We start from the raw sequence: 24750 nt of genomic DNA on the forward strand, positions 1-24750 counted from the left end.
TGCTGGTAACTAGAAGGGATATCCCACTTCAGAGAAAGACTCCATGCTTTCATTATGGCTCTACGTATCACTATTCCAGCGTGAATACTTTGTTCTTGATATACATATAATGTAATACTGCATTTTGTAGAAAAGTCAGATTGTCAGAAGGATTTTCATGCCACCCGTGGTGTGTATACAACGAGGCCTGAGTGCTCCTCCCTCTTTTCCAATTAGGTGGTTTGTAGGAAGGGTGGGGCTGTCTTATCAGCTGCTAAGCCATAGTAAAGTGTTTGTAGTGCGTAAAGTGTTTTTACAGTTGATTATAGCTGTAGAGATATCGGTACAGAGAGTCACGCTGAAGTCACGAGTAATTACACAGATCGGAGTTCAATATTTTGGCTATATTTAGGTTTTAAGAATGGAAAGACCTACCCCAGTGTGGCAGTGGCATGACACCAACAAGGTATCAATGATGAAAGTTATTACTAGACATGTTCAATAAGAAGCAGATAATTCTGGCTTGCATGCAAATGTTATGCAAATCACATGCACTTCGGACAAATCAGATCTACTTTCTCTTCCAAATTCCATCTGTAAAAAAATTCTATGGCTGCCAGAAATCTTTCCAACTCATTGACCATTGCTAGTAATTACAGAGAGTAGGAGGCTTTCAGCGCTTGGTGGAGTCCCCCCTTAAAGGGACACTTAAGTCAAACAAAAAAAATGAGTTTTACTCACCTAGGGCTTCCAATAGCCCCCTGCAGCTGTCCGGTGCCCTCGCCGTCTCCCTCCGATCCTCCTGGTCCTGCCGGCAGCCACTTCCTGTTTCGGTGACAGGAGCTGACAGGCTGGGGACGCGTGTGATTCTTCGCATTCCCAAACACATTAGCACCCTCTATGCTGCTATATGGTATATGATATATGCTCTAGCAGCATAGATGGCACTATTGTGGCCAGTAACGCGAAGAATAACTCGCATCCCCAGCCTGTCAGCTCCTGTCACCGAAACAGGAAGTGGCTGCCGGCGGGGCCAAGAGGATCGGAGGGAGACGGCGAGGGCACCGGACAGCTGCAGGGGGCTATTGGAAGCCCCAGGTGAGTAAAACTCATTTTTTTTTTACTTAAGTGTCCCTTTAAGGACTATAATTCAGGGTGACAGAAGAGCCAAGACATGGCCGCTCGCCATTCTGGCAATTTCCGCTTCGTGCAGACTGCTCACCCCAACGACTCATTTTATGTTGACAAAATATAAAAGAAAGACAAAAACCCTATCACATCTAAGTAAACATATTTACAGAATTATACGACAATGTTGTCTACATCTCATACTTGACGCATACAATATGTACTTACTATATAAAAGGATTCATTCACCCCATTGTCAGCTTCCTGTGCTTCCCAATACACTGAGGGGATTTATCCCAACAGCCAAAGTGAAATGACTGGTTAGTACAGAAGCCTGTGTGGATAGACGAGGTATACTCACCTTCCCCATGGCCCTGTGACAGGCTATCCTCACCCTGCTGACTACCAATGACCCTCCAGAACTATGTGAACCTGTAAAAATCAGGGCTGCAATCTTTCCATCCTCTGCCTTGTTGTACCAGTGCCTGGAAGTAGAAATCACCAGCCATGATCTTCACAGAGTCACACTACACTGGAGATCAGAGGTTGAGCAGCATTGGATGATGACATTCATGTACCTGTGAGCTGCCACAGAGGAGGGGAGTATATATCTTCCTCACAGGACTTTTAGTATTCACCCAGAGTTCCACTTCAATATTCTTTCTTCTAAACTAACTGGATTGTCTGAGTAAAACATTAAAAAGAGTTAGGCCCCTTTCACACATGATTTCACTGCATTGCATTACCGTTTTACCGCAGGGTAACGCTAAAGCAATGAAAACGTATGGGCCATTTCATACTTACTGCGGTGTTATGTGCCGGAAGTATCCAATTTGACATGACGACAACAGCGCGTTATTAGCGAACACCCGCAGTGACTAGAAGTCATTGGTGCTGCAGATATTTGAAGCTTCTTTGGGTTGCGCGGAAATGTATTTTTTAATACATTTCCAAGCAATTCTTAATTTGGCCACAGGGAGGGCTAGAGAGCCTCCCTTAGTTTGGCTTTCAGCCAGAAGCGAGATTACCGCGCATTGCCACGGTAATCTCCAAAGGCTATTTTTAACGTTGCAGTGCAATACGATCATTCCATCGCACTGCCAATGCTGGCTTCTGGTGTGAAACCGGCCTAAATGTCATATTTACCAGAAACTCTTCCTTATCCTATTTACAAAGCACACCTGCTGTTGTCACTAGTCGACAATGACTTCATCTTTCCTTGTCAACAGATTAAAGGTGGCTACACAATTTATTTTTTGTTTTTTTTTCTACCAGAGAAATCTGATGGATTTTGCCGCTTGATTGAATTACAATCAAATAAAAATTTTAGTTTTTATATTTCTGATTTTCCAGTATACATTCAGAGCTCGTTCACATTGTAGGAGTTTTCTTACACGCGGGCGATTTTTTAAATCGTCCAAACGCTTGTGCAATGAATGTCTATGAGAAGGTTCATATCAGCGCGGGTCGTGCGCTGTGCGGTCGGCAAACCGGTGCGTGGGCCAGTTTTGGGGAGATTCCGCCTCAACGGAAGGTATAGGAGAAACGCAAAATCGCTTTGTGTAGCGATTGTGTTCGCGTTTTTAAGCATACATTGTATTTATTATTTTCCGGGTCAAAGAGTTCACTTCCTGACTTGCTTCAGGGAGTGAATTACAAAAATGCTTAGAAAACCGCTTAGCACAAAAACAAATCGCCCACCCAAGTGCTAGGAATCGGAAAAAAAAACACATCAAAAACCACCCAATGCTAACGGCCACGCGAACGGAACACAATGTGAACAAGGCCTCAAATAGATTTTGATTGCATCATGTATGGATGCCTTGAAGTTACAAACAGCTGCTCATTGCCCTTAAGTTATTGTTAATGTGTCAGCTTTCAGAACAGGGGTGTAGCTAGACTTAATAGGGCCCCCGCTGCAAAAATGATAATATGAGGCTTCCTTGGTCCCCGAATCCCATGTAGGTCATGTGATTATGTGATCAGGAGCCAGCGAATGGCAGCAGAAAGTGTTCTGCGGTGAAGGAAAAAATTGCACGCCATCCTGCTACTCTGCATGGCAGGAGGGGGCAGGGGTGGTTTTTGTGAGCGAAAGGGGAGGTTTTTTTTTTGCTAATTGGCTGCACTTCTGGTTGGGGAGAGGGAGGCCTCCACCTCCCCACGCGATGGCCAGGATCCTTGCGGTGCTCGTTACACCCATGTTTCAGAATGAGGGCTGTATGCTACAGACAAGCAACTTGTTCTTTTGTATGAAGAGGGGAGAAACAGGCTAGAGATAGGCGGCCAGTAAATGGGAGGCACTGAACTAATGCTTGTTCTCATTACTTACCTTCTCATCCCTCAAACTGCCACGATTTGCTGAGATAACCCTATTTGATAAATGAACCACTCCCTAACCCCTCCCACCCCTTGACCAATCAGGCAAGAGGCACCTGAAATAAGTCGCCCATTACTCATACACACTCCACCAGTTGACTATCATTTGGTGACCATCTGTGGGCTCGCTACAGTGGCCAAGATATCAGAGATAGATCCACGAGAGCTGCAAAACTAGTAAGAGGAAATGGACTTGTTTTAAGAAGCTGAAAACATATCTCCATTGAGAGCCTACTGACACATTCCAAAGTATTCAAGTAGCATGATTTGGGTTAAAGCAACCTGAGATATAAAATAAAATGTGAGGGGCGGGGTTTGTATGAATGGATAGTCTCTGTGTCACTCTAGTTTCCTCTCCTGCTCTTGAATAAACACCAATATGAGTACGGCTACATGCCTGAAGCGGGAGACTTTGTTGTCCTAACAGCGCTGCTCCAGCCCCTAGAGGAGGCCAAGGGAAGTACAAATATTTATTGTGAAGAATCTAAAACTTGCTTTTTCTGCATCTTCCATTGGTTGGCGAAACCACTCGGATTTTAATTTTTGCACCCCTGTTTCCCTCTGCCCATCCCTGTATGTACTGAAAAAAACACAGATGTCCTGGAGGAAAATGCTTTCATTTTTTTTTTACAAAAGTGGCTTGTTAGCTGGGGTGGGGCAGGAACAAATGGGCCTAATCTAGTGTTGTTTATGGAGAAAGCTAACCCATGTTATTGTTGCTCAGGGTCCTCCTAAGCCTAAAACCTGCCCTGCCTGTAAGGCTGCATAAACATTGCACTACTACAATCACGTACACGTTTTCCCCGCATACCATGCATGTCTGTATGTGTTAAAACAACAAAATGCCTGTAAATATAAAAACAATTGCAGTGCGCAAATTACAAAAACAGAAAAAACAGCAAGCTGTATTTTCATGTGCACGCAAGAAACAACAACAAAAAATTAGAATTAGGGCAGTCAGATCGTTCACATTTTTTTTGCACGAGGATGAAAATTGATAAAGCCGTGGACAGTGTGAAAGGAGCCTTGCGCTATTTCCAATGCTCCGGAGTAGCAGCATATATGTTTAGTATACAGATGCTGTCCTCTCCAGTGGCTCATGGTAATGTCCTTCGCACCCGTTGCACCCAGGAACAGATGCGGCCAATTCTATGGCTATACTTCCGATGAGCGTAACCTTAGTCCAGGTGGGATATGTGCATTACGGAAACATGGGATGAGGTGGAGATAGGTATGTGTGAACAAGTCCATGGGTCCATTATCTTATCAGTTGGTCCACTGCCGTCTGCTCCGGGGAAATGGTCAAGCAGTGGATCTTGTGTGAATCAGCCCTAAGGCCTTGCTCACATTACAAGAGCTTTTCTAAGCGCTTTGTCATTTTAAAAGCTCTCGCTAATGTTATCCTATGTGTGTGTTCACACTGGAGCGACGTGATTTTGTAAAAATCCTCCATAGCATTGCTTTAGCAAGAGCTTTCAAAATCTCTAGTGCTTAAAAAGCTCTTGTAGTATGATTCAGCCCTAAGGCTGTAATTGTGTCATGGATACATAAGTTGGTATGAAGGGATATTTTGCATGGATCCCTCACAGTTCTCAAATGACTGAGAGCCTTTTTTTTTACAGACATGAAGTTTTGAGAAAGTTCTGCTGCACTTTTCATGTGCCTTTCTGTCCCCAGACAAAGGGGCTGTTTACCAAGACCAGTCCACAGAAGACTGAAAAGCTGGTTGTTCCAGACAACCCCCCAGTTTTGCTCCAGTTTTCACTCTGCGTCTGGATACATCAGTTTCTGAAAGTTCAGACAACTCAACCTGAAGAACATGGTCCATACACACGCCCATCCGAAAGTCGCGGAAATCAGAGGACCAATGTTGTGGAAACAACATTACTGCCAACGTCATTGGAAAGACTTTTTTGCACACCGATATTGCAAATGACCAACTCATTTCAATACTGCGCGTGCAAGCGGTAACATTATGTATAACTTGTCCGCATTCAGCAGAACAATGTAGTTCAAACAACATTGTACACACGTTCTCTGCCCAACAGTCATCAGTTGATCCGCCAGATGAATCGTCGGTTGCTCGTTGTTGGTTGGCCATTTTCAAATGACTTCGGTTTAGCGTGTGTACGAGGCTTAAATGTGTTCCTCTCCTAGCCTCAAAGTAAGGCTCAAAGGCTCTGCTCACCATTTTTAAAATTCATTTTAAAAAGAGAAAAAAAGCAATATATACCTGTGTGATCTGGCATGACAAAGTAAAAAACTGTGTTTGCTACTACAAATTCCACAGTAACAATAGAGACCGGGATTAAGACCTGTATATCTTTCAGCCAAAGATGAAGGACTTAAAGGACATCTGAGGTGAAACTAAACTGATGAGATAAACAATTGTATATATCCTCCTTCTCCTAAAAATGATTTTTTTAGATATCTTACAGTTTTATTTTATATTTAGATCTAATTTTTAGGGTTTCATTGTCTCTACTCAATGACACCTTCAATGCAGTATGCCAGAGGTTAAATCTATGAACTATTCCCCATTTTTATGTCTTTCCTGCTCTCAGAAGCTAATTACTGACAGGAAAGTGTTTTATGGCTGTAATTCCTCATCAGCGAGGGTTACCCCATAGTCTGACCCAGACAGAAACTGTCACTTGCATACCTGATGTTTAACTCTTTCAGGCAGAGCAAGGAAAAAAAGGAACACAGTGTGGTCATTTATGTGCTTAGCACTGTACATACACGTCTATCTCATCATATCATGTGCCACCTCGGTTGTCCTTTAATGATCCCTGATCATGGGTCACTGCGGCCAGCAGGTACCCCCAGGGGGCAGTAAAGGACATGATGGATGGTCAGAGTTACAAAAGAAGTATATTTTTAGAGAATCTGAGTGTTCAGAGCACAGCCCCGTCTACATCAAGTAATTGGACACAAAAATTAAAACTGTTCACATCATATACAAGGGATAACAGAGTGGATGGGGCTTCGACCCCCAACAACACAAAACACACATTGAAATTGAGATTACTGTAAGCGAGAAGAATCAGAGGAGGCTCCGACAAGGTAATATATCAGCCGGAGAAGGCTGTGACCTCCACATCTCCTCCTGAGGTCAGGCTACCTTCTCCGACACTCTAAAACATTACAATCCCAGTTTTAGTGAGTCTGAAAAAACAAACAAAAATGATATCAACAGTCACCCCTTCTGATGGCGGGGTGACGTCTGACTGAAGACCTTGTGTATAAAGTATTGTAAAAAAAAAATGCACCTTGTGTTGTTTTGTGGTTTTGGGATGACTAAAAACATGGCTTATCCTCCTCCTGGAGGCGCTTGAGGGCCGATCTCGCCTGAGTAGGTCTATAGGAAGCTCTGGTAGGAGTTTGCACAGACTGGGGAAACGACCCCCAAAAATACACCTGATGGATGTCATCCTTGACAGATGACACCAGAGCTGATGCTTTACGGTGTTAATCCAGACAGATGTCGTGAGATTCGGTAACACCAGTGGAGCTTGCCTTAGGTTAATCTGCAGACGTGGAAAATCTGACGCAACATCTATTTTTATTGCATAGCTTGGAAAGACTTGAACAGGCAGGCTGGAGACAGAACTGTTGGCATCTGTGGAATGGCTTGGGCGCTCACCAGAATCTTCTGGACTGAGTCCACAGTACTGGAAGGAAAGCTGGTGCCAGTAAATTGTGAGCTTGTTGGCATAAGGCACCATTTTAATAATGTCGACAAACTGGAGCTGGTAGGTGGTACTTGGGTAGAAGCCTACACTTTTGCTTAACATTCAATAACTGTAAACATCTAATTAAGGCTGTCTACCCAAAACTGTTCCTAAGGGAAAGACAAAGATGGGTTCAATTACCCACAATTCCAAGCTCTGTCTCTTCTGCAATGGAGCCTTAATACAGTATTCTTTACATTATGGATACATATAACATCTAACAAGGAGAGTAATCTTTTCTTCAATAAGTCAAAATCCAGTGGATTGGAATACTGGTGTTTGGTTTGACAACCTAAATGCCAGAAGACTTAAATACTGAGGCAAATGTTTTAAGTGGTTTGACTCTTTTAAAGAAAATTTAAGGATTCATGGAATAGCACCAGTCTTTTGGCTAGACAGGAGTATATAGCACCAAAGTCCTATCTAATAAACCCCTCACAAAGAAAGCTTTGTCTTACCCTCCTTGACCCATATTATGTTCTAATGGGCAAAAACCAACCAGTATTGGTGGTTCAGCTTGGAGTGGATGTCCACTAAATTAACTCTGCTTTTTATGTCTTAATGATTTCACTGATGAGGTCAATTTGAGTTCCCAGATCTGCACAACCATCAAGATCAGGGTAAGATGTTATCACACTTCCTCCTAACTTGTTCATGGTATACTTGAAGGGGAGAATTCACAGCAAAGTGACAGAGCTGAAGAGCTAGACAGGAAAATCTGTTGTTGAGCGTTCAAAAACATAAACTTTGGAGATAGCTGGAGTCTGGTGAACCAGGTTAGCATAGTCGCTGTCTATCCTGGAGCTTCGGGTAGTTCTTACTTGGGGTTATACATTTAGGATGCTCTCACTCTTGTTGTTGAAATTTCCTAGATATCCAACAAGAAGCATGGCAGCCCATGATAATGGTGTAGGTATGCAGACCTGGGAACATCACGGAAGTTCTAAAGATCGGCTTAGGATACTTTAATAACCAAGCAGTGAGGGCGTCTAGACTGATGTTAATCAAGGAAGTACAACAAGTCCCTCTTTTTGACAGTGACTTAAAAGAATTCAAAATAATTGGTTATGGTTTATTCATAACATCTTGTAACTTAGAATAATAGAACCTGGGCACTGTGGACTTGCTTATCGGACTTTAGTAGAGGCACAAAAAAAATTTCCTGCAACATTTTTAAGACCCTTAACCCAAGAACCTGCTTTATCCTCTCGGTCCTAAAGACAGATAATATAGGATGGAAGCCACACTGCGTGCAACGCTGAGTAAAGCTTATGAACTAGGTTTTTGTAGGGAAATGTTCTAAAGAAAACCAATCTTGAACATATCACCCAACACCTCAGTGAAGGTTAACAACTGAACCATGAAATCTGGTTGCCTTGGGCTACAAAGAACAACTATTCTTCAAGAGGCTTCATTTTAACTGTGGTTACAACAGTTTCTTGTTGCATCAAGAATTTGGTCTGCATTTTAGGCACGCCTCACGTAGAAGCACCGGATTGTGTAGCAAGCACCTGATTGCACGACGACTCTCTAGCGCACGATTTCGAAAAGGAACAAAAAGATCTCTGCGCAGCGTCTCGATAAGGCACCGTGGATGCCAATGTTTTTAATCATCCCGTTGCTGGAAAGCACCATGTTTTGTTGTACAGTAGTAGTAAATAGTACCATGATCTGTATAGGTCGCCTCTGCAAGTGCACGCGTTGGTTTAATTCAAAAACACGTGGTTCCATATATAGTGACTACAAGATATGGCTGACTTCTAGCCAACTTTCTGCAGGCTGTGCCTGGAAATGTACAAAACAGGCTAGCCAGAACCGTAAAATCCAATATGGATGCCTGAAAACAAAATGGCTGCTACACAATTAGGCATGCCAATAAAAGGACTTTTACAGCATTCGTGGTTTCTGCGGTTTGTACTTTTTCTTAAGTTGTGGCCTGTTGAGACCCAGCCCAACATTCCTGACTGCTGCTTTTACAGAGACGGTATACTGAGGAAGATCAGATGATGTATAATTAAAGATATCAGCACCAATGTAGAGACCCCTGAAGGCAACACACGTCTCCCCCGGCAGCAGGAAATGTGGGATATGGGCCACCAGGTCACCACGAAAGGCCACAAAGACTCCTCCGTGTACAGTAGAGGATGCCACGCGTGCACTCGCAGAGTTGTACAGCCTGTGATTCAACATACAGTAATTCTGTAAACAGTGTTAGAGGTCAGAGCTGTGTGAAAGAGCTGCTTTGTCCTGGCCTCGAGGCAAGAAGCACCTGAAATACTGTAAATAAAAAAAAAAAAAAAGCAAAACAATTAAAAATTTTAGTATTTTTTGCCACCAAACCTGTAACTATTATCCTGCATGAAAACTTTTGAAATGTAAAAATCGGTATTTTGTCCACTCTTTTCCCACTTGTTTCTTGAAGAAGCTGAACCGGAATACCAAGAGGCGCAGACATCATGTGGCAGATGTCCGAAGGCCGCGTCTGTTAAAGTGTACCTAAGATGAAAACACCACAAGGATTTATACTTACCTGGGGCTTGCTCCAGCCCCCTGTAGTGTATGGGTTCCAATGCGTCTGCCTGGTTCCATCCGTTTCACCACTGGCAGCCGTGGTAAAGTCCACGACTGAGCCAGTTAGGGACTAATGCGCATGCGCGGCTCTGGTAGCATTCCTCCTTGATTGCGCTCCGTATCTGGCAGCGTTCTGTGGCTGTGCAGATACAAGCCCTTAAAGGGACACTGTAGGGGGGGTTGGGGGAAAATGAGTTGAAGTTACCCGGGGCTTCTAATGGTCCCCCACAGACATCCTGTGCCCGCGTAGCCACTCCCCAATTCTCTGGCCCCGCCTCTGGTTCACTTCAGGAATCTCAGACTTTAAAGTCTGAAAACCACTGCGCCTGCGTTGCCGTGTCCTCACTCCCGCTGATGGCACCAGGAGCGTACTGCGCAGGCCCAGTATGACCTGTGCCACCGCTGTGCGCTCCTGGTGACATCAGGGGAAGCGAGGACACGGCAACACAGGCGCAGTGGTTATCAGACTTTAAAGCCTGAAATTCCAGAAGTGAACCGGAGGCGGGGCCGGAGCATCGGTGAGTGGCTGCGCGGGCGCAGGATGCCTGTGGGGGACCATTACAAGCCCAAGGTAACTTCAACTCATTTTCCCCCAACCCCCCCTACAGTATCCCTTTAACTAACTGTGAAGGGGCAGGACACTCCCAGCCATGGGAGCGCAACCAAGGAGACGTTTGGCCAAGGTTGTGCATGCACTCTAGTCCCCAATTACCGCTGCTGACAGCATGAGAAAGGACAGCAGCGAATGCACACAGAAGGAGCCCACAGACTACAGGGTTGGGGTGGAGGAAGACCCAGGTAAGTATAAATCCTTGTGTTGTTTTCATCTCAGGTTTCCTTTAAGCAGCGCTGGCCTGGTAGGTGTTTTATGGAACAGCGCTGGTTAGAAGACACGGCCTGGCTGTGCTAGAGAAGGAAACTCTCAAAGTTACAGAATGTGCGATTCACAAAGACCATCTAAACTTGTGCAGCCATGTACGTACGGTTCTCCCACGCAGCGGCCTGCTCTGCGATGTGGACACGTCTCGACTTAACTTCTTTTCAGGTGAATTTCCAGGCACCCCTCGGCAGGAAAGCGGGTAAAGCACATTAAAATACCTAACAAAAACTATACACAAATCTCTAAAAACGTTTAGCACCGGGGCAGAACAGATCTCAAACAAAAATAAAAAAAAATATCGGAGACCTCAGGGCCCTCCACTGGCTGAAGGGGGGACCCTCAGGTCCCCCTGCTGTCAGAAGGCTCTAGGTTGCCCAACCCTGCCCTAAACTGCACTAAAAAAGTTTAAAATCAAAAACTTGCGCCCGCAAGAGGGCAACATCTTAAAAAGACCCGCAGGTTTGTACATTACTAAAACTCAGGTACGAAGGGGTTGAAATAGTCCCCTCCTACCCCTACAAAATTTTAAAGTAAAAACTTAAAAAAAATAATAAACTTAGACGAGTAGACATATGTAAAGGAGAGTGTAACATGGAACGAGAAGTTACGTAGAAGTGTCCATTCAGGTGCCCGACTCTCCCAGCTGCTTCCGGTCGCTGGTGGTCGTTTTTTCCCCACTGGAGGGGTGATTGCGTTTTCATCGAAGAAGAAGAGATTCCCATCTTCCTCTGGGGCAGCTGAGAGACGTGGTGAGGGTCGTACGGGTTCTGAAGAGCTGGAAGGTTGGGGTGGGATGGGGGTGGTCAGCTTCAGGTCCGTTTTGCCTATTTTGCGAGTTAAACGCAGGCAAAAAATTCCTTTAGAGGGGCGAAGAGGTGACGAATGACGGGGACACTCCAGGATCTTCCTAGAAGCCTCTGCCTGGCCAAACGGCTCATGTTGGAGACGTCTGTGTAGTGGACTGGGAAGCCAAACACTCTGTAGATTAGACAATCAGAAAACATTGTATAACACCAGAGCATAAATCAAAGAACAAACAGCCACTCATTACATGAAATGAATATGTATTTAACTAGTTTCTGCACAAAAGTATATCAACGCCCTGACAGACTTCATCTGGAGTCTCGGGGACATAGATATTCGTCTCTCCCACCGCGATTGCCCACCAAGCATGCTGCTGCATGCGCTTTTGCTGCCTCTAGGTACACAAATCACTGTTCTATGCACCTGTGGTCAAAGATCAACGACATCAATGAGATGCCAGTGGTCATTGGCAAAAGTGAAAGTAAAACATACAAGCATTACTTCCTCTATGTACACAGTACACAGTACACAGGAGGAATAAACCTGGTGGGGGAGACATCTAGTAGCCAAATAGTAAATTATACCCTAATGCATTACATTAAATCTAAATACATAAATCCCCCATTAAAATTATCTCCCCCACTCTACTATAGTTACCAAAATAAAACATTTGTGTAAATACGTAACGTTACCTTAGGGACTCAACTTTTTTTTAATATGTATGCAATGGGGGTATATTACTGTTACTTTTGCAAGTAAGGGCTTGTAAGTGACGTACGCAAAACTGAAAAAAATATGCAGGTGTGTATTGTCCTTGAAGCCTCTGGATAAACATGGTGGACATTATCGTGGGTACAGGAAGAAGCAGCAGGCCGCACTCACCGTTCCATCTCGGTGCACCAGAGAATGTCCTCCTTCTCGTTCATGAAGACGGGGAAGTGCTGGTCTTTGCCCTGCTTGATGGAGTTGGATCTAGTGGTGATGGTTCGGACTTTGCTGAACTGGAGGACAAAGACGGATGTTATCGATTGGCACAACCAGAAACCAAGACCAACCCAGAATATTTTCATCCAACAAACCATTTTATAACTGAGCGGTAAATCTTGCCATAAACCCTCTTCCCAGGCGATTACTGCTAATGTGAGGCAGAGCCTCCATGATATAAGAGATGGTTGTCATCAATAAAACTTTTGTAGACAAACCCACAGGGGAAGCCACTAAAATTCTGTCACGTTGGACTGGTTGGTCGAAGATGGCAATGTTATTCTATGGGCCATTTCACACCGGCTTTTTTATGGTGCCAGATAAGGATATGATACCGCCCCGGCATAGCGTGCACCTAGCCCAATCCATCACTCCTGTGGATAGTCATGCAGAGCAGGATCATAATCCACCAGTCAAACTAGGCAGGTGCTTGGAGCCTAGGGCATGTCAAATCCTTTCTTCAAAAATACTAAGCAGCTTTTTTGGTACAGAGCCTTTACATTTATTATCTCTTTCCTGCTCTCAGACGCCATTTACTGACAGAAAAGTATTTTATGGCTGTAATTACTTATCAGTGAGGGTTATGCTATAGTCTGACCCAGTCCAACCCGGACAGAAACTGTCACTTGCATACCTGATATTTAACTGTTTGGCCTAGTGCACACCAAAAACCGCTAGCAGATCCGCAAAATGCTAGCAGATTTTGAAACGCTTTTTCTTATTTAGCTGGCAGCGGGGGACCGGAGGAGCCGTGAGTGACTGCGAGGGCACAGGATGGCTGCAGGGGGCTGGGAGATGCCCCAGGTAAGTGAAACTCATGTTTTGTTTTAGAGTTAAGGTTCCCTTTAGGCCGCGTTCACATTACAAACGCGGACGGCCACGCATGCGGAACGCAACGCGTACGAACGCACGCCATCCGCGTTTGTGTGCGTTGCGTGGCTGTTCCCATCACTGAAAAGTGAATGGGACAGCCACGCGTTTTGGCAAAAAATGCGTGCAGCATGCGTTCCCGGACCGCACAGGTCCGGAACGCATACAGTGTGAACATCAGACAGTGCACTCTATGCACTGTCTGATGTCGTGCGTGTCGGCCACCTGCACGCGTTTCCAAAACGTGGCTGGAAACGCGTGCAGTGTGAACGGGGCCAAAGAAAACCTGTAATGAGAAAAACCTCCCCTGGGGGTACTCACCTCGGGTGGGGGAAGCCTCCGGATCCTATTGAGGCTTCCCTCGTCCTCCTGTGTCCTACGGCGGCGGAGATAAAGCTTCCCGAAAAGCGGGGATGTAAATATTTACCTTCCCGGCTCCAGCGCAGGCGCAGTAGCGGCTCTCCGCCTCGGAGATAGGCGGAAATAGCCGATCGCTGTCGGGCCGCTCTACTGCGCAGGCACAAGTATCCTGCACTTCCATACTAGAGTGGATTCAACGGAGATCGACTATTTCGCCTATATCCGTGCTGAGAGCCGCAACAGCGCCCCCATTGGAGCCAGTAAAGGAAAATAAATCAGCGCTTATCAGGCTTATCGAGGGAGGATTGCCGGACACTTCAGGGGAGCCAGCGCTGGACTGCCTGCAGCTACAGGGGTGGGGGAAGCCTCATTGGGACCCTGAGGCTTTCCCCTCCCGAGGTGAGTACCCCCCCAGGGGAAGTTTTTTTTGTTACAGGTTCTCTTTAACAGGAATTTCCTTCAGAGGTTGAAGCTGTGATTATAAACGTACAGAAGTTTGGAGAAGCACCTTCTACACCAGGGCTGTTCAGGCCCCCTCCTCTGGCAGACCCTCCTTTTGTTTGCCCTTGGCTCCACCCTCGAAGCTAGGACACTGATGCTGTTTCCCCCTCCAGCCATGCCCCCTGCCCATGAAACTGGACAGCACGGTTCTACACAGACTGTCCCTGTCTGAGTCACATTCTCCAGACAAGAATGAAGGTATACTCCATCTCAGAGGTCTCCAGCAGACACGCACTTATCAGCTTTCATGGCCTCTTACCTTTGCTATCCTGCCATGCTCCAGGCAGTCCTGTAGGTCAAGTCGGTCATTCACTGTGGACACCAGAGGTCTGGAGAGAGAAGAGGAACCAACGTTATAGGTGTGTAAGGATTCCTACCCGCTACTCTTCCACAATAACAGCAGCATGGGCGTCCCACCACCCCAATGCCTTTTGCCATATAACATTACTTTGCTATTTCAAACCTCAGTGACCTGCAGAATCTAAACTTTAACCAAAACTCATGGGTGATGAGCTCAGCTATGAATAATAGAAGGACTGGCCGCAATCTGTGTAAGCAAGTTGGGCAGCACTGTGTGCTAGTAGCATAAGCTATGCCCGATGTGAGCAGGAGAGGCTATGCCCTGTGTGAGCAGGATAGGCTATGCCCTGTGTGAGCAGGATAGGCTATGCCCTGTGTGAGCAGGATAGGCTAGGCCCTGTGTGAGCAGGATAGGCTAGGCCCTGTGTGAGCAGGATAGGCTAGGCCCTGTGTGAGCAGGATAGGCTAGGCCCTGCGTGAGCAGGATAGGCTAGGCCCTGCGTGAGCAGGATAGGCTAGGCCCTGCGTGAGCAGGATAGGCTAGGCCCTGCGTGAGCAGGATAGGCTAGGCCCTGCGTGAGCAGGATAGGCTAGGCCCTGTGTGAGCAGGATAGGCTAGGCCCTGTGTGAGCAGGATAGGCTAGGCCCTGTGTGAGCAGGATAGGCTATGCCCTGTGTGAGCAGGATAGGCTATGCCCTGTGTGAGCAGGATAGGCTATGCCCTGTGTGAGCAGGATAGGCTATGCCCTGTAAGAGCAGAATAGGCTATGCCCTGTGTGAGCAGGATAGGCTAGGCCCTGTGTGAGCAGGATAAGCTATGCCCTCCCTGTGTGAGCAGGATAGGCTATGCCCTGTTTGAGCAGGATAGGCTAGGCCCTGTGTGAGCAGGATAGGCTAAGCCCTGTGTGAGCAGGATAGGCTAAGCCCTGTGTGAGCAGAATAGGCTATCCCCTGTGTGAGCAGGATAGGCTGTGCCCTGTGTGAGCAGGATAGGCTATGCCCTGTGTGAGCAGGATAGGCTAGGCTCTGTGTGAGCAGAATAGGCTAGGCCCTGTGTGAGCAGAATAGGCTATGCCCTGTGTAAGCAGGTTAGGCTAGGCCCTGTGTGAGCAGGATAGGCTAGGCCCTGTGTGAGCAGGATAGGCTACGCCCTGTGTGAGCAGGATAGGCTATGCCCTGTGTGAGCAGGATAGGCTATGCCCTGTGTAAGCAGGATAGGCTATGCCCTGTGTGAGCAGGATAGGCTATGCCCTGTGTGAACAGGATAGGCTATGCCCTGTGTGAACAGGATAGGCTATGCCTTGTGTGAGCAGGATAGGCTATCCCCTGTGTGAGCAGGATAGGCTATGCCATACGGAAATGCAGTAGACAGTGCTCTGTGTAATCTGGTTGGGCAGAGCCGGGACAGAGCATGATGACCTATACAAAGCAGTTTTCGTTTTCATACTCTCACCAACCTGTTCATACCGGGAAGGTTACCCCAGAAGTAGCGCGCCCTGTGTGCTGCCGACACCTCCCTGGCATCAATCATCACCGGGTTGGACTGGAACAGAAGAGACATGGCAGTCATCAGGGACAATCTCCACACTTACAGCCAATTGGACAACATTTTAAAAAACGGAGCTCAAGTGAGCAGTCAGTGCCAGAAATACTGCAGGCTCAAGTTATTAGAGGTGCTAATGGGGGTGTGGCCAGCAAAATGGCAAAGACAGTTAACCCTTTGCACACTCGCAGATGTCTATGGATATATTTTGTTAGTTCCCTTGTGGATTAGTCAGAGGACGTCAGGATGTGTGCTCCAAATATTTTGTTTAACGCAATGAATGTTTGCATGTCTGTGTGTTACAGGGCCAGAGTTAGGACACCACGAATACTGGGGTACCTCTGCACAATGTAGGTGCCTACACAAAATACTTTATTATTTTGAACCAAGACCCCGGCTTTTAACTTAGCTGTAATGATAGCAGTGGTGCCTGGATGATCGATTCCTGTGAATGCATTTGTATGAACCACATACACAGAGATGTCAAAGATAAACTAAACAAAATATAAATACCACAAGAAATAAAACATACAACTACCAAGTGCATATAAAAGTGGAATAAAACTCTAACAGAACATTCAATGAAATTGTGTTTTCCTGCTTTTTATTACACATACAGTTATCATGTTTGCTTTTGTGCACTTGTAATGTCTTGTTACAAATTCCCAAAGTATCGTTTATCTGCTCTGAAAGCTGCCTTTGTTTTTTTTATTGCATAGCTGCTGCATTTATGTATTAAAACCTATCTAGTGATCATTTCTCAGCCCAGTACAGCTCAGTTTCAGCACTTTGCTAAACTTCACTACATGTATTTGACAAAGGAATGTAAACAAAAGATAATGTTATCACCTCTTGATGGGGCCAGAAGCTGCCCACTGAAGCAAGGAGCTTTACACTGAAGAAGAAAGTGCTGTGTTAACTGTTTGAATGTTGTTCTGCTACAATTTTTTTAGGTAGATTTTATGCTATAAATAATCTTTTAGAACAAAGAGGATTTTTATACCACTTTAATGTATTGCTGGATATTTGATCACTCTTATAACCAAAGAACCATCCTTGTACAGGTTCACTTTAAATTGAGCACCTTGAGTAAAAAAATCTATCAAACGGGCCTCCCACCATCTGAGGGTTGTAAATGGGGTGGGCTGTTGGGGAAGGGGCGGCTCCCTAGCCCCAATCTGTATGCACTCCGCCATGTTCTTTGTCACAACCGCAGCTGTGTGTGGTGATATGCCAGGGTTAAGCTGCCGCAACACATGCATTCCCATGAATGGAGTACATCTTCTGGCATGCGATGCATTCACCGTGCGATATCTTCAAGCCGCGGCTGCTGTGACAGAGAAGATGGTGGACTGCATACAGGCGGGGGGGGGGGGGGGGGGGGGATATGGAGCCTCCGAGGTAATGCAATGCTTGCCGCCCCTACAGCTCTCACCAGTCACCTTAGGGGAAGGTTCGTTTGATATATTTTTATTCAAGGTGCTCAGATCCCTTTAAATCGGTCTTCGTCCTTCAATCCACCAGGCGGTGCTGCATGGCTCTTACCTCTAGGAAGCGGGAGATGTCCCTTTTGTCACTAATGCCCATGGCCACCACATTCTCAAAGAGCCAGAAGAACGGCCGGCTCTCTCCCTCTTTCGGCCGGGCCTCGTGCAGCAGGCGGTAAAACTCAAAGAAGAGGCGTCCCGTGCCCTCTGCAGGAGAGAGAGGAGCTCTGTCACGTGATTACATGGAGGGTCCACTAATACATTCCCTCACAGACCCCACCAATTCTCAGAATTCATACACCGTACGTCGTCGTGGGAAACACATCCTGTCTTCACTACTGCAACACCCTACTCTGCAGTCTGTCAAAAAACAGACTGCCACCTCTCCAGTCCCTACTGAACTCTGCTGTCCACTTCATCAACCGCTCCTCCCGCCCCTTTCTGCCAATCTCTCCATTAGCTACCCTATCACTTCACTATTACAAAGCTCTATATAAATACATTTCCTCACTAATCTCCAGATACCATCCCACCTTCAACCTTCACTTCCCCAGGAGACCTTCTTGTCCTCTAGCTTTGTCACCCTCCTCTCACTCCCGCATCCAGGACTTCTCACGAGCATCCCCTCTCATTTGGAACTCTCTCCCACAGCCTGTCCATCATGCTCTGAACTTGGAAACCTTCAAAACATACTCTCAAAACACACCTGTTCAAACAAGCCTAGAATTTGCTGTAAGTAGCATTGGATGTTTACTGCCTATCTGCTAACCCCCTTGTCTCCTCCCCAAATGACTCCAACCTACCAACCTCTAGATTGTAAACTCTCAAGGGCAGTGACCTTCTGGAACAGTAAAAAAAAAAAAAAAAAAAAAAAAAAAAAGGCCCCCCACCATAGGTATTAAAGCCTCAAATTGCAACAAAGAGAAATTTGGGTGCCGAGGCCCACCCACCCGTGATTTTATAGAGTGTCTCTGGGCGCCCAAATTTCCCTTCTTTCCCGCAAATTGAGGCTTTAAGGTTAGGGTGTTTAAGGACCGCAGGTTCCCATCCCCTATCCAACACTTAGAACTAGTGATGGTCGTGTCTAGGAGAACTCATGGAGGAGCAAGTGATCAGTTTGGTCAGGTGATAGATATGCAAGTCTCTGATTGGCTAGCCATGATCATGTGCTAAAAAAGCAGGACGTGATCACAGCAGATCAGAGCTTTGCAAATCTATCAACTGCTCAGACAGATCACATGGTTCTCCACGAGTTCTCCTAGACACGACCATCACTAGACAGAACCACTGAAAACCACATACCGAACAGACCTTTCCGAGCTGGATTCACGATGGAAAGATCGTTACACGGGCTTCCCCCAATCACTAAGTCAAACGGGCCCCATTCATGAATCTGCAAAGAGAAACAGAGACAGAGAGAGAGGGTTACCATTGAGAATCAGGAACATATTCATATCACAGCAAATATGGGGCCCATATATATCCTGATACCAGGACACCAATCAGGGGAGTAACTAGAACTGCAAGAATTTGGACCCCCCCCCCCCCTCCCCCAGCCGGTCAGGGCCGTTTTGGGGGGCAGGAGGGCTCGCAGCATGAGGGGAGAGCACTGGATATTGGCGGGGAGGGGGGACAGTTCCCCACCTCCCTCACCTTGTGCACTCCCCTCAGCGCTCCCCTCCAGCATCTATCACTGGCAGCAACGACACATACTGTACCTCCATCCACCGCGGAGGTCTCTGATCTCTAATGGCTCATACTCACGGGTTACAACTGTCGCCGCAACCACGTGGCACGCGCGTGTTTCGGCGACAGGTCCCCCGTGTGTATAACGCACGAACCGTCGTTAGTCAGAGCTGTAGCCAATCGCCGGCAACAGCTGTCGCCGCAACTGACGCTAGTCCGCCATGCGTACTGCGTGTGTATGCAGACTAGCGACAGCAACCCATAGACCATGGACGGAGCTTCCGGAGGGGGGGAAGAATCTTCGGCGACAGCTACCGCAGCATCTCTGTCCCTCTGTGCGCCGTGTGTACGGCTGCTACACAGAGGAACCTGGTGATGAGAAATTTTTAGGCCCCTTACTGGACAAACCTACTAGGCCCTCCTCACTCCCCTCTACCCCCACATGGCGAATCACAATCTTTGAAGGCCTGAACACACTAACGTCCTTGTGTCTGCTTAGCATGTGCTCCCATGGCTTGGAGCATTCTGCGTATGCTCAGTTCATTAAAACTGTAACGGCGTTTGCACAGAATGCCATAGGAGCACGCGGTCTAGAACAGTGCATGGCCGTGCCCCGCAACCCAGCTGGATTGTGTGGACTTCAAAGGAGCACAACGTATCGGACCAGAAGGGCATCGAGAGAGCTGACAGACTACAGGGGAGTGGAAGGGGCCCAAGTAAGTATAAATCCTTTTCTCCCATTTTTCTCAGGTTTACTTTAAGCACTAACTGACTAAGGTAAGTCCTGAACGAGCATCCCGGCACCTCTCATCACATTAATGGTCAGCCCATGTGTAGCTCTGTTCGCCGGGCACCAGATTCGCTCGGGCCCCATACAGCAGTCCCCCTTGTGATGCCCTGAAGGCGGCCCTGTGGCCATAGCCATTCCTGACCCATAGAGAACAATGGGAAGGATAGTGAGCAGCTCTATCTACCCTCCCCATACAGAAGGTTGCGGTCACCCAAGCCACTTCCATGCATGATGTATTTATTAGCTGCGTGGGACTCACATGCTTACGGGTGATGTTGCGTACGTCCCCCACGTACATGATTTTGCCCTGATGACGCACCATCCCTACAGTGATGGAGTCTTCGCACACCTCGGAGGCAATGTACCGGTCTATCTGGATTCCCAGATCCTTTAGCACCAACAGACCTGGCGGGGCGATCAGACAGCTGTATGTTACGTCAAGCCAGACACACACTCTATCTCTAGCCGGGGACAGTGCACGGTCGGGGCCAGCTCACCTGTAGCAATGCCATCAAATAAAGACAGTACTCGGATAGGCTTCCGCTTCTCGGCTGAAATCGGCGGATAAAGCTTTGGTGGTGCCTTTGTAGATAAAAATGATAAGACAACAGTTAGAGAAAGAAACAGCGCTAACATCTTCTTTACAGTTCTGTACAAAGCAGGAAGGAGAAGAACCCCTCATTGTGCCCTCATTAAAGTGAACCAGAACTCTTGCACAGAACAGAAGGAAAACAGAGAAATGCACCCTGTGTGTATTTAGAGAGAAGAGCCTGTCTAACCCTCCCCCCCATCTGTGACTAATCACAGGTGTCATTTGAGCTCTCAGCAGTGTCAGCTCAGAAACTCCGCAGTTACAGCTAAAATTTATTGCAGGAGTTCTGTAAGCTGTAACAAAGACATGTTTTTCTTTAAAGGTTATTATGCTGTTGCTCATCTTTTAGAACAGAGAAGAAGTTCTGAGTTCAGGTCCACTTTAAGGTTTCCCGCCTCATGTCCCACCCTTGGAGTCTCAAAGAAAAGGAGTGAAGATCTCTCTTTCGGGAGACCGGAAAAGGTGTCACCAAGACAGGGGGTGGGATTAGAAACCAACTCCCCCCACAAAGTTTATTTTACATACAACCAAGAGTTTATGACCAATTTTGAGTTGGGATTGCTGACCGTACCAGTGCATGTGACATCCTGTCCAGAAGTCTACTATAAAATGTAGCTATCCACTTCCAATCCCCCAGCCTTCCCACATGTCCCAGCAGTTCTGATATGGAAGATACTCACAAATTCTTGATCGTGATTGTTGGCGAAGAAAAGCTGGAGACGTGAGGGCCAGTCGTCTCGACGCCGCAGTAACCCGTACACCCCCTTGTGGCCACACATGTAGCAGTTCCAGGGGTCTTCTTTGATAGCTGCCTGTGCTGCACCTGGTCCCACCAGCAGGTCCACACATTCTACACAGAAACATCTGCAGGAGACCAGAGAGAAGGGGTCTATATGTGGTGATGTTCGGGGAGAGAAGTCATAGACCACACACCAACAGGTCCACACATTCTACACAGAAACACCTGCAGGAGACCAAAGAGGAGGGGTCTATATGTGGTGATGTTCGGGGAGAGAGGTCATAGACCACACACCAGCAGGTCCACACATTCTACACAGAAACACCTGCAGGAGGCCAGAGAGAAGAGGTCTATGGGCCTGATTCACAAAGCGGTGCTAACAGTTAGCATGCTAGAGAAAAGCCCTTTATCACGCCTAAACTCTGTTTAGGCATGATAAGTTTAGGCATGATAAGTTTAGGTGTGATAAGTTTAGGTGTGATAAGTTTTTAGGCGTGATAAGTTTAAGCACCAACTGGGTTAGCACCGCAGTGCACAGCTGATCAAAAATTGCGCTAGCAAAGTCTGGTGCACTTTGCATAGAGTTTAATGGCGCTGCTTTGCGTGCGGGACTTTGCGCGTGATCTAAACTTATCATGCCTAAACTTATCACACCTAAGGGCCTGTACACACTGCTGCGCTTGCGTTGCGTTTTTAAAAACGCAAGGTCTTTTGAAAAAGAATGAAAATCGTGATGACTTGTACACACTGGTGCGATGCAGTGCCTGCTGCGCTTTTTAAAGCGCAGCGCATGAAAAACGCATTAAAAACGCATGCGCTTGCGTTTTTGCCTGCGTTTTTCAGAAGTCAGTATCCCAGAAGACTCTGCAATCTCCTGATTCCTGTTGAAATGTAAACTAGAAAAAAAACAAAGTATTCTTTAGCCAATCAGCAATTACAAGAAAAACGCAAACGCACAAAAAACGCAGGCAAAAGCGCATGCGTTTTTAAAACTACATGCACTTTAAAAACGCATGCGCTTGCGTTTTTGCTTGCGTTTTTCAGTGTGTACAGGCCCTAAACTGAGTTTAGGCATGATAAAATGGTTATCACGCCTAAAGTCTTTAACTGGGTTATCACCGCTTTGTGAATCGAGCCCTATATGTGGTGATGTCCGGGGAGATAGGTCATAGACCACAACACCAACAGAAGGGGTTTGAGGAGGATGAAGTGCAGAAGACCAAAAGCTGGCCAGGTCACCAACCGTTTCATTTTCCATCTTTACTGGCTCTGACTGAAGCCAATCCTTATGTAATTTCCTCCCTAAGGTCGTATTCACAGTTACACATTGCGGAGCTGCGTTATAAAGTCTTATAACGCAGCTTACCGCACTGCACTGCTAATCCTATGGGCCGTTCACAGTGGGATGGTAACGCCGCGTTGAAAACTGTTGTGTTATAGTAACTCATTGCTTGTAGTGTGTTACCTCTCAATGCAGACACGTTGCATTAAAGAGTAACTGTCAGGCTGCAGAAGCTAATTTGAACCTCTATTCTCCTGTGTTAAACAGTTTAGAAGGAAGCCATAAAGCAATTAGTGAAGATAAAAATCTCAGTTACCTTTGATGTGTGCTTATCAGAAAGGCTGTTATAGAACCATAAGGACGCAAGCCGCATACTAAACTGCAAAGCATTCTGGGGCCCTCCCCTCGGCTGCTAATGAGACGGTACAGGAGCTTCTAATCAGTCCAGCGCGTAGCACTGATAAATATCCGGGCAGAGTACACTGCAGGAGTCAGCTATTGTTCCTAGCCACATGGCTCATTAATATTCACTGCACACTGTGTTGTTCAAGTAGGAGCTTATCTGTGATCAGGAAGCAGGCAGGACATGACGACACATTTGACAGAAAAACATGGAGCCTGCCATGAGCTGTCAGGAGCATCTATCTCTGCATATACTATATACAAATTCTGTGAAATCCAAACGTGGACAGTGAAATGCATATGTAATGTAAGTACAGCCAATCTTTAGCTACTGATATATGTGTTTATTTTCCCTGAGACCTTATACCTAACAGCTCCTCTTTAAAGCGCAATGTCCCACTGTGAATACAGCCTTAGTCTTTTTTTCTCCTAGAAACTGCACCGTCATATCCAGCTTGCTTTGTAAATACATGTGAGCACAGCACAGATCGTATTTCAGCAGCTTCTGCAGAGGGGTGGGGTGTATTTCCCTTCTCAGACTCATCCTGTCACACTGAACTGCCCTCAGCCAATCAGCGAGGAGCAGGAATGTGGGGCGAGAGATAAGAAGTTCCCTCTTCTTGGCAACAGAGTCAGGCTGACTTAGATAAGATTTATTACAGCAGAAACATTTCTGATTATATTGGAAAGCTTGCAATGCAGGGTCAGGTTGTAGACTGCGTAATAAACACAGAGCAGTGGGTGAATGGAATTTGATTTTATGGCTGACAATCCCTCTGTAAATGGAAAGTCCACTATCGCTAATCTACTGACTGGAGGCAGCGTGAGCACACAGATCTGTCAGTTTCCATTAGAAGCACTAAGGACAGCTTATGTTCCATGTGTTGTGCAAAGCTCAGTGCAACCATCTTCCTTCACCCGTGAGCAATGACTGCAATCCAGTGCCCACCACCTAGACAAGCTATGGTTTACCAGGACCTTGTGGAGCCACACTAGGAGGTGGTATAGAGTGTAGGCCCGCCTCTGGTATACGGCTTGCGGAGTCACACTAGGAGGTGGTATAGAGTGTAGGCCCGCCTCTGGTATACGGCTTGCGGAGCCACACTAGGAGGTGGTATAGAGTGTAGGCCCGCCTCTGGTATACGGCTTGCGGAGCCACACTAGGAGGTGGTATAGAGTGTAGGCCCGCCTCTGGTATACGGCTTGTGGAGCCACACTAGGAGGTGGTATAGAGTGTAGGCCCGCCTCTGGTATATGGCTTGCGGAGCCACACTAGGAGGTGGTATAGAGTGTAGGCCCGCCTCTGGTATACGGCTCGCGGAGCCACACTAGGAGGTGGTATAGAGTGTAGGCCCGCCTCTGGTATACGGCTTGCGGAGCCACACTAGGAGGTGGTATAGAGTGTAGGCCCGCCTCTGGTATACGGCTTGCGGAGCCACACTAGGAGGTGGTATAGAGTGTAGGCCCGCCTCTGGTATACGGCTTGCGGAGCCACACTAGGAGGTGGTATAGAGTGTAGGCCCGCCTCTGGTATACGGCTTGCGGAGCCACACTAGGAGGTGGTATAGAGTGTAGGCCCGCCTCTGGTATACGGCTTGCGGAGCCACACTAGGAGGTGGTATAGAGTGTAGGCCCGCCTCTGGTATACGGCTTGTGGAGCCACACTAGGAGGTGGTATAGAGTGTAGGCCCGCCTCTGGTATACGGCTTGCGGAGCCACACTAGGAGGTGGTATAGAGTGTA

General features: G+C 46.8%; 1 protein-coding gene across 13 annotated transcripts in view; it reads right to left on the bottom strand.

Moving 5' to 3' along the window:
* Positions 1–11419: 11419 nt before the first annotated feature.
* Positions 11420–24750, bottom strand: part of LOC137571141 (DNA (cytosine-5)-methyltransferase 3A) — a 558436-nt gene continuing 545105 nt past the window's right edge. For 12 of the 13 annotated variants that reach the window (XM_068279887.1, XM_068279889.1, XM_068279886.1 and 9 more), the window contains 9 exons: positions 21266–21449; positions 20491–20575; positions 20253–20398; positions 18820–18910; positions 17576–17724; positions 15945–16030; positions 14447–14516; positions 12355–12473; positions 11420–11646 (listed from right to left, as the gene is read on the bottom strand). In XM_068279887.1, the coding sequence (XP_068135988.1) occupies positions 11505–11646; positions 12355–12473; positions 14447–14516; positions 15945–16030; positions 17576–17724; positions 18820–18910; positions 20253–20398; positions 20491–20575; positions 21266–21449 (1072 nt within the window). In that variant the 3' untranslated portion in view covers positions 11420–11504. The remainder of the gene's footprint in view (positions 11647–12354; positions 12474–14446; positions 14517–15944; positions 16031–17575; positions 17725–18819; positions 18911–20252; positions 20399–20490; positions 20576–21265; positions 21450–24750) is intronic. The other variant, XM_068279888.1, reaches the window with a different exon arrangement.

The sequence above is a fragment of the Hyperolius riggenbachi genome, chromosome 4, assembly GCF_040937935.1.
Source record: "Hyperolius riggenbachi isolate aHypRig1 chromosome 4, aHypRig1.pri, whole genome shotgun sequence".
Taxonomy (NCBI): domain Eukaryota; kingdom Metazoa; phylum Chordata; class Amphibia; order Anura; family Hyperoliidae; genus Hyperolius; species Hyperolius riggenbachi.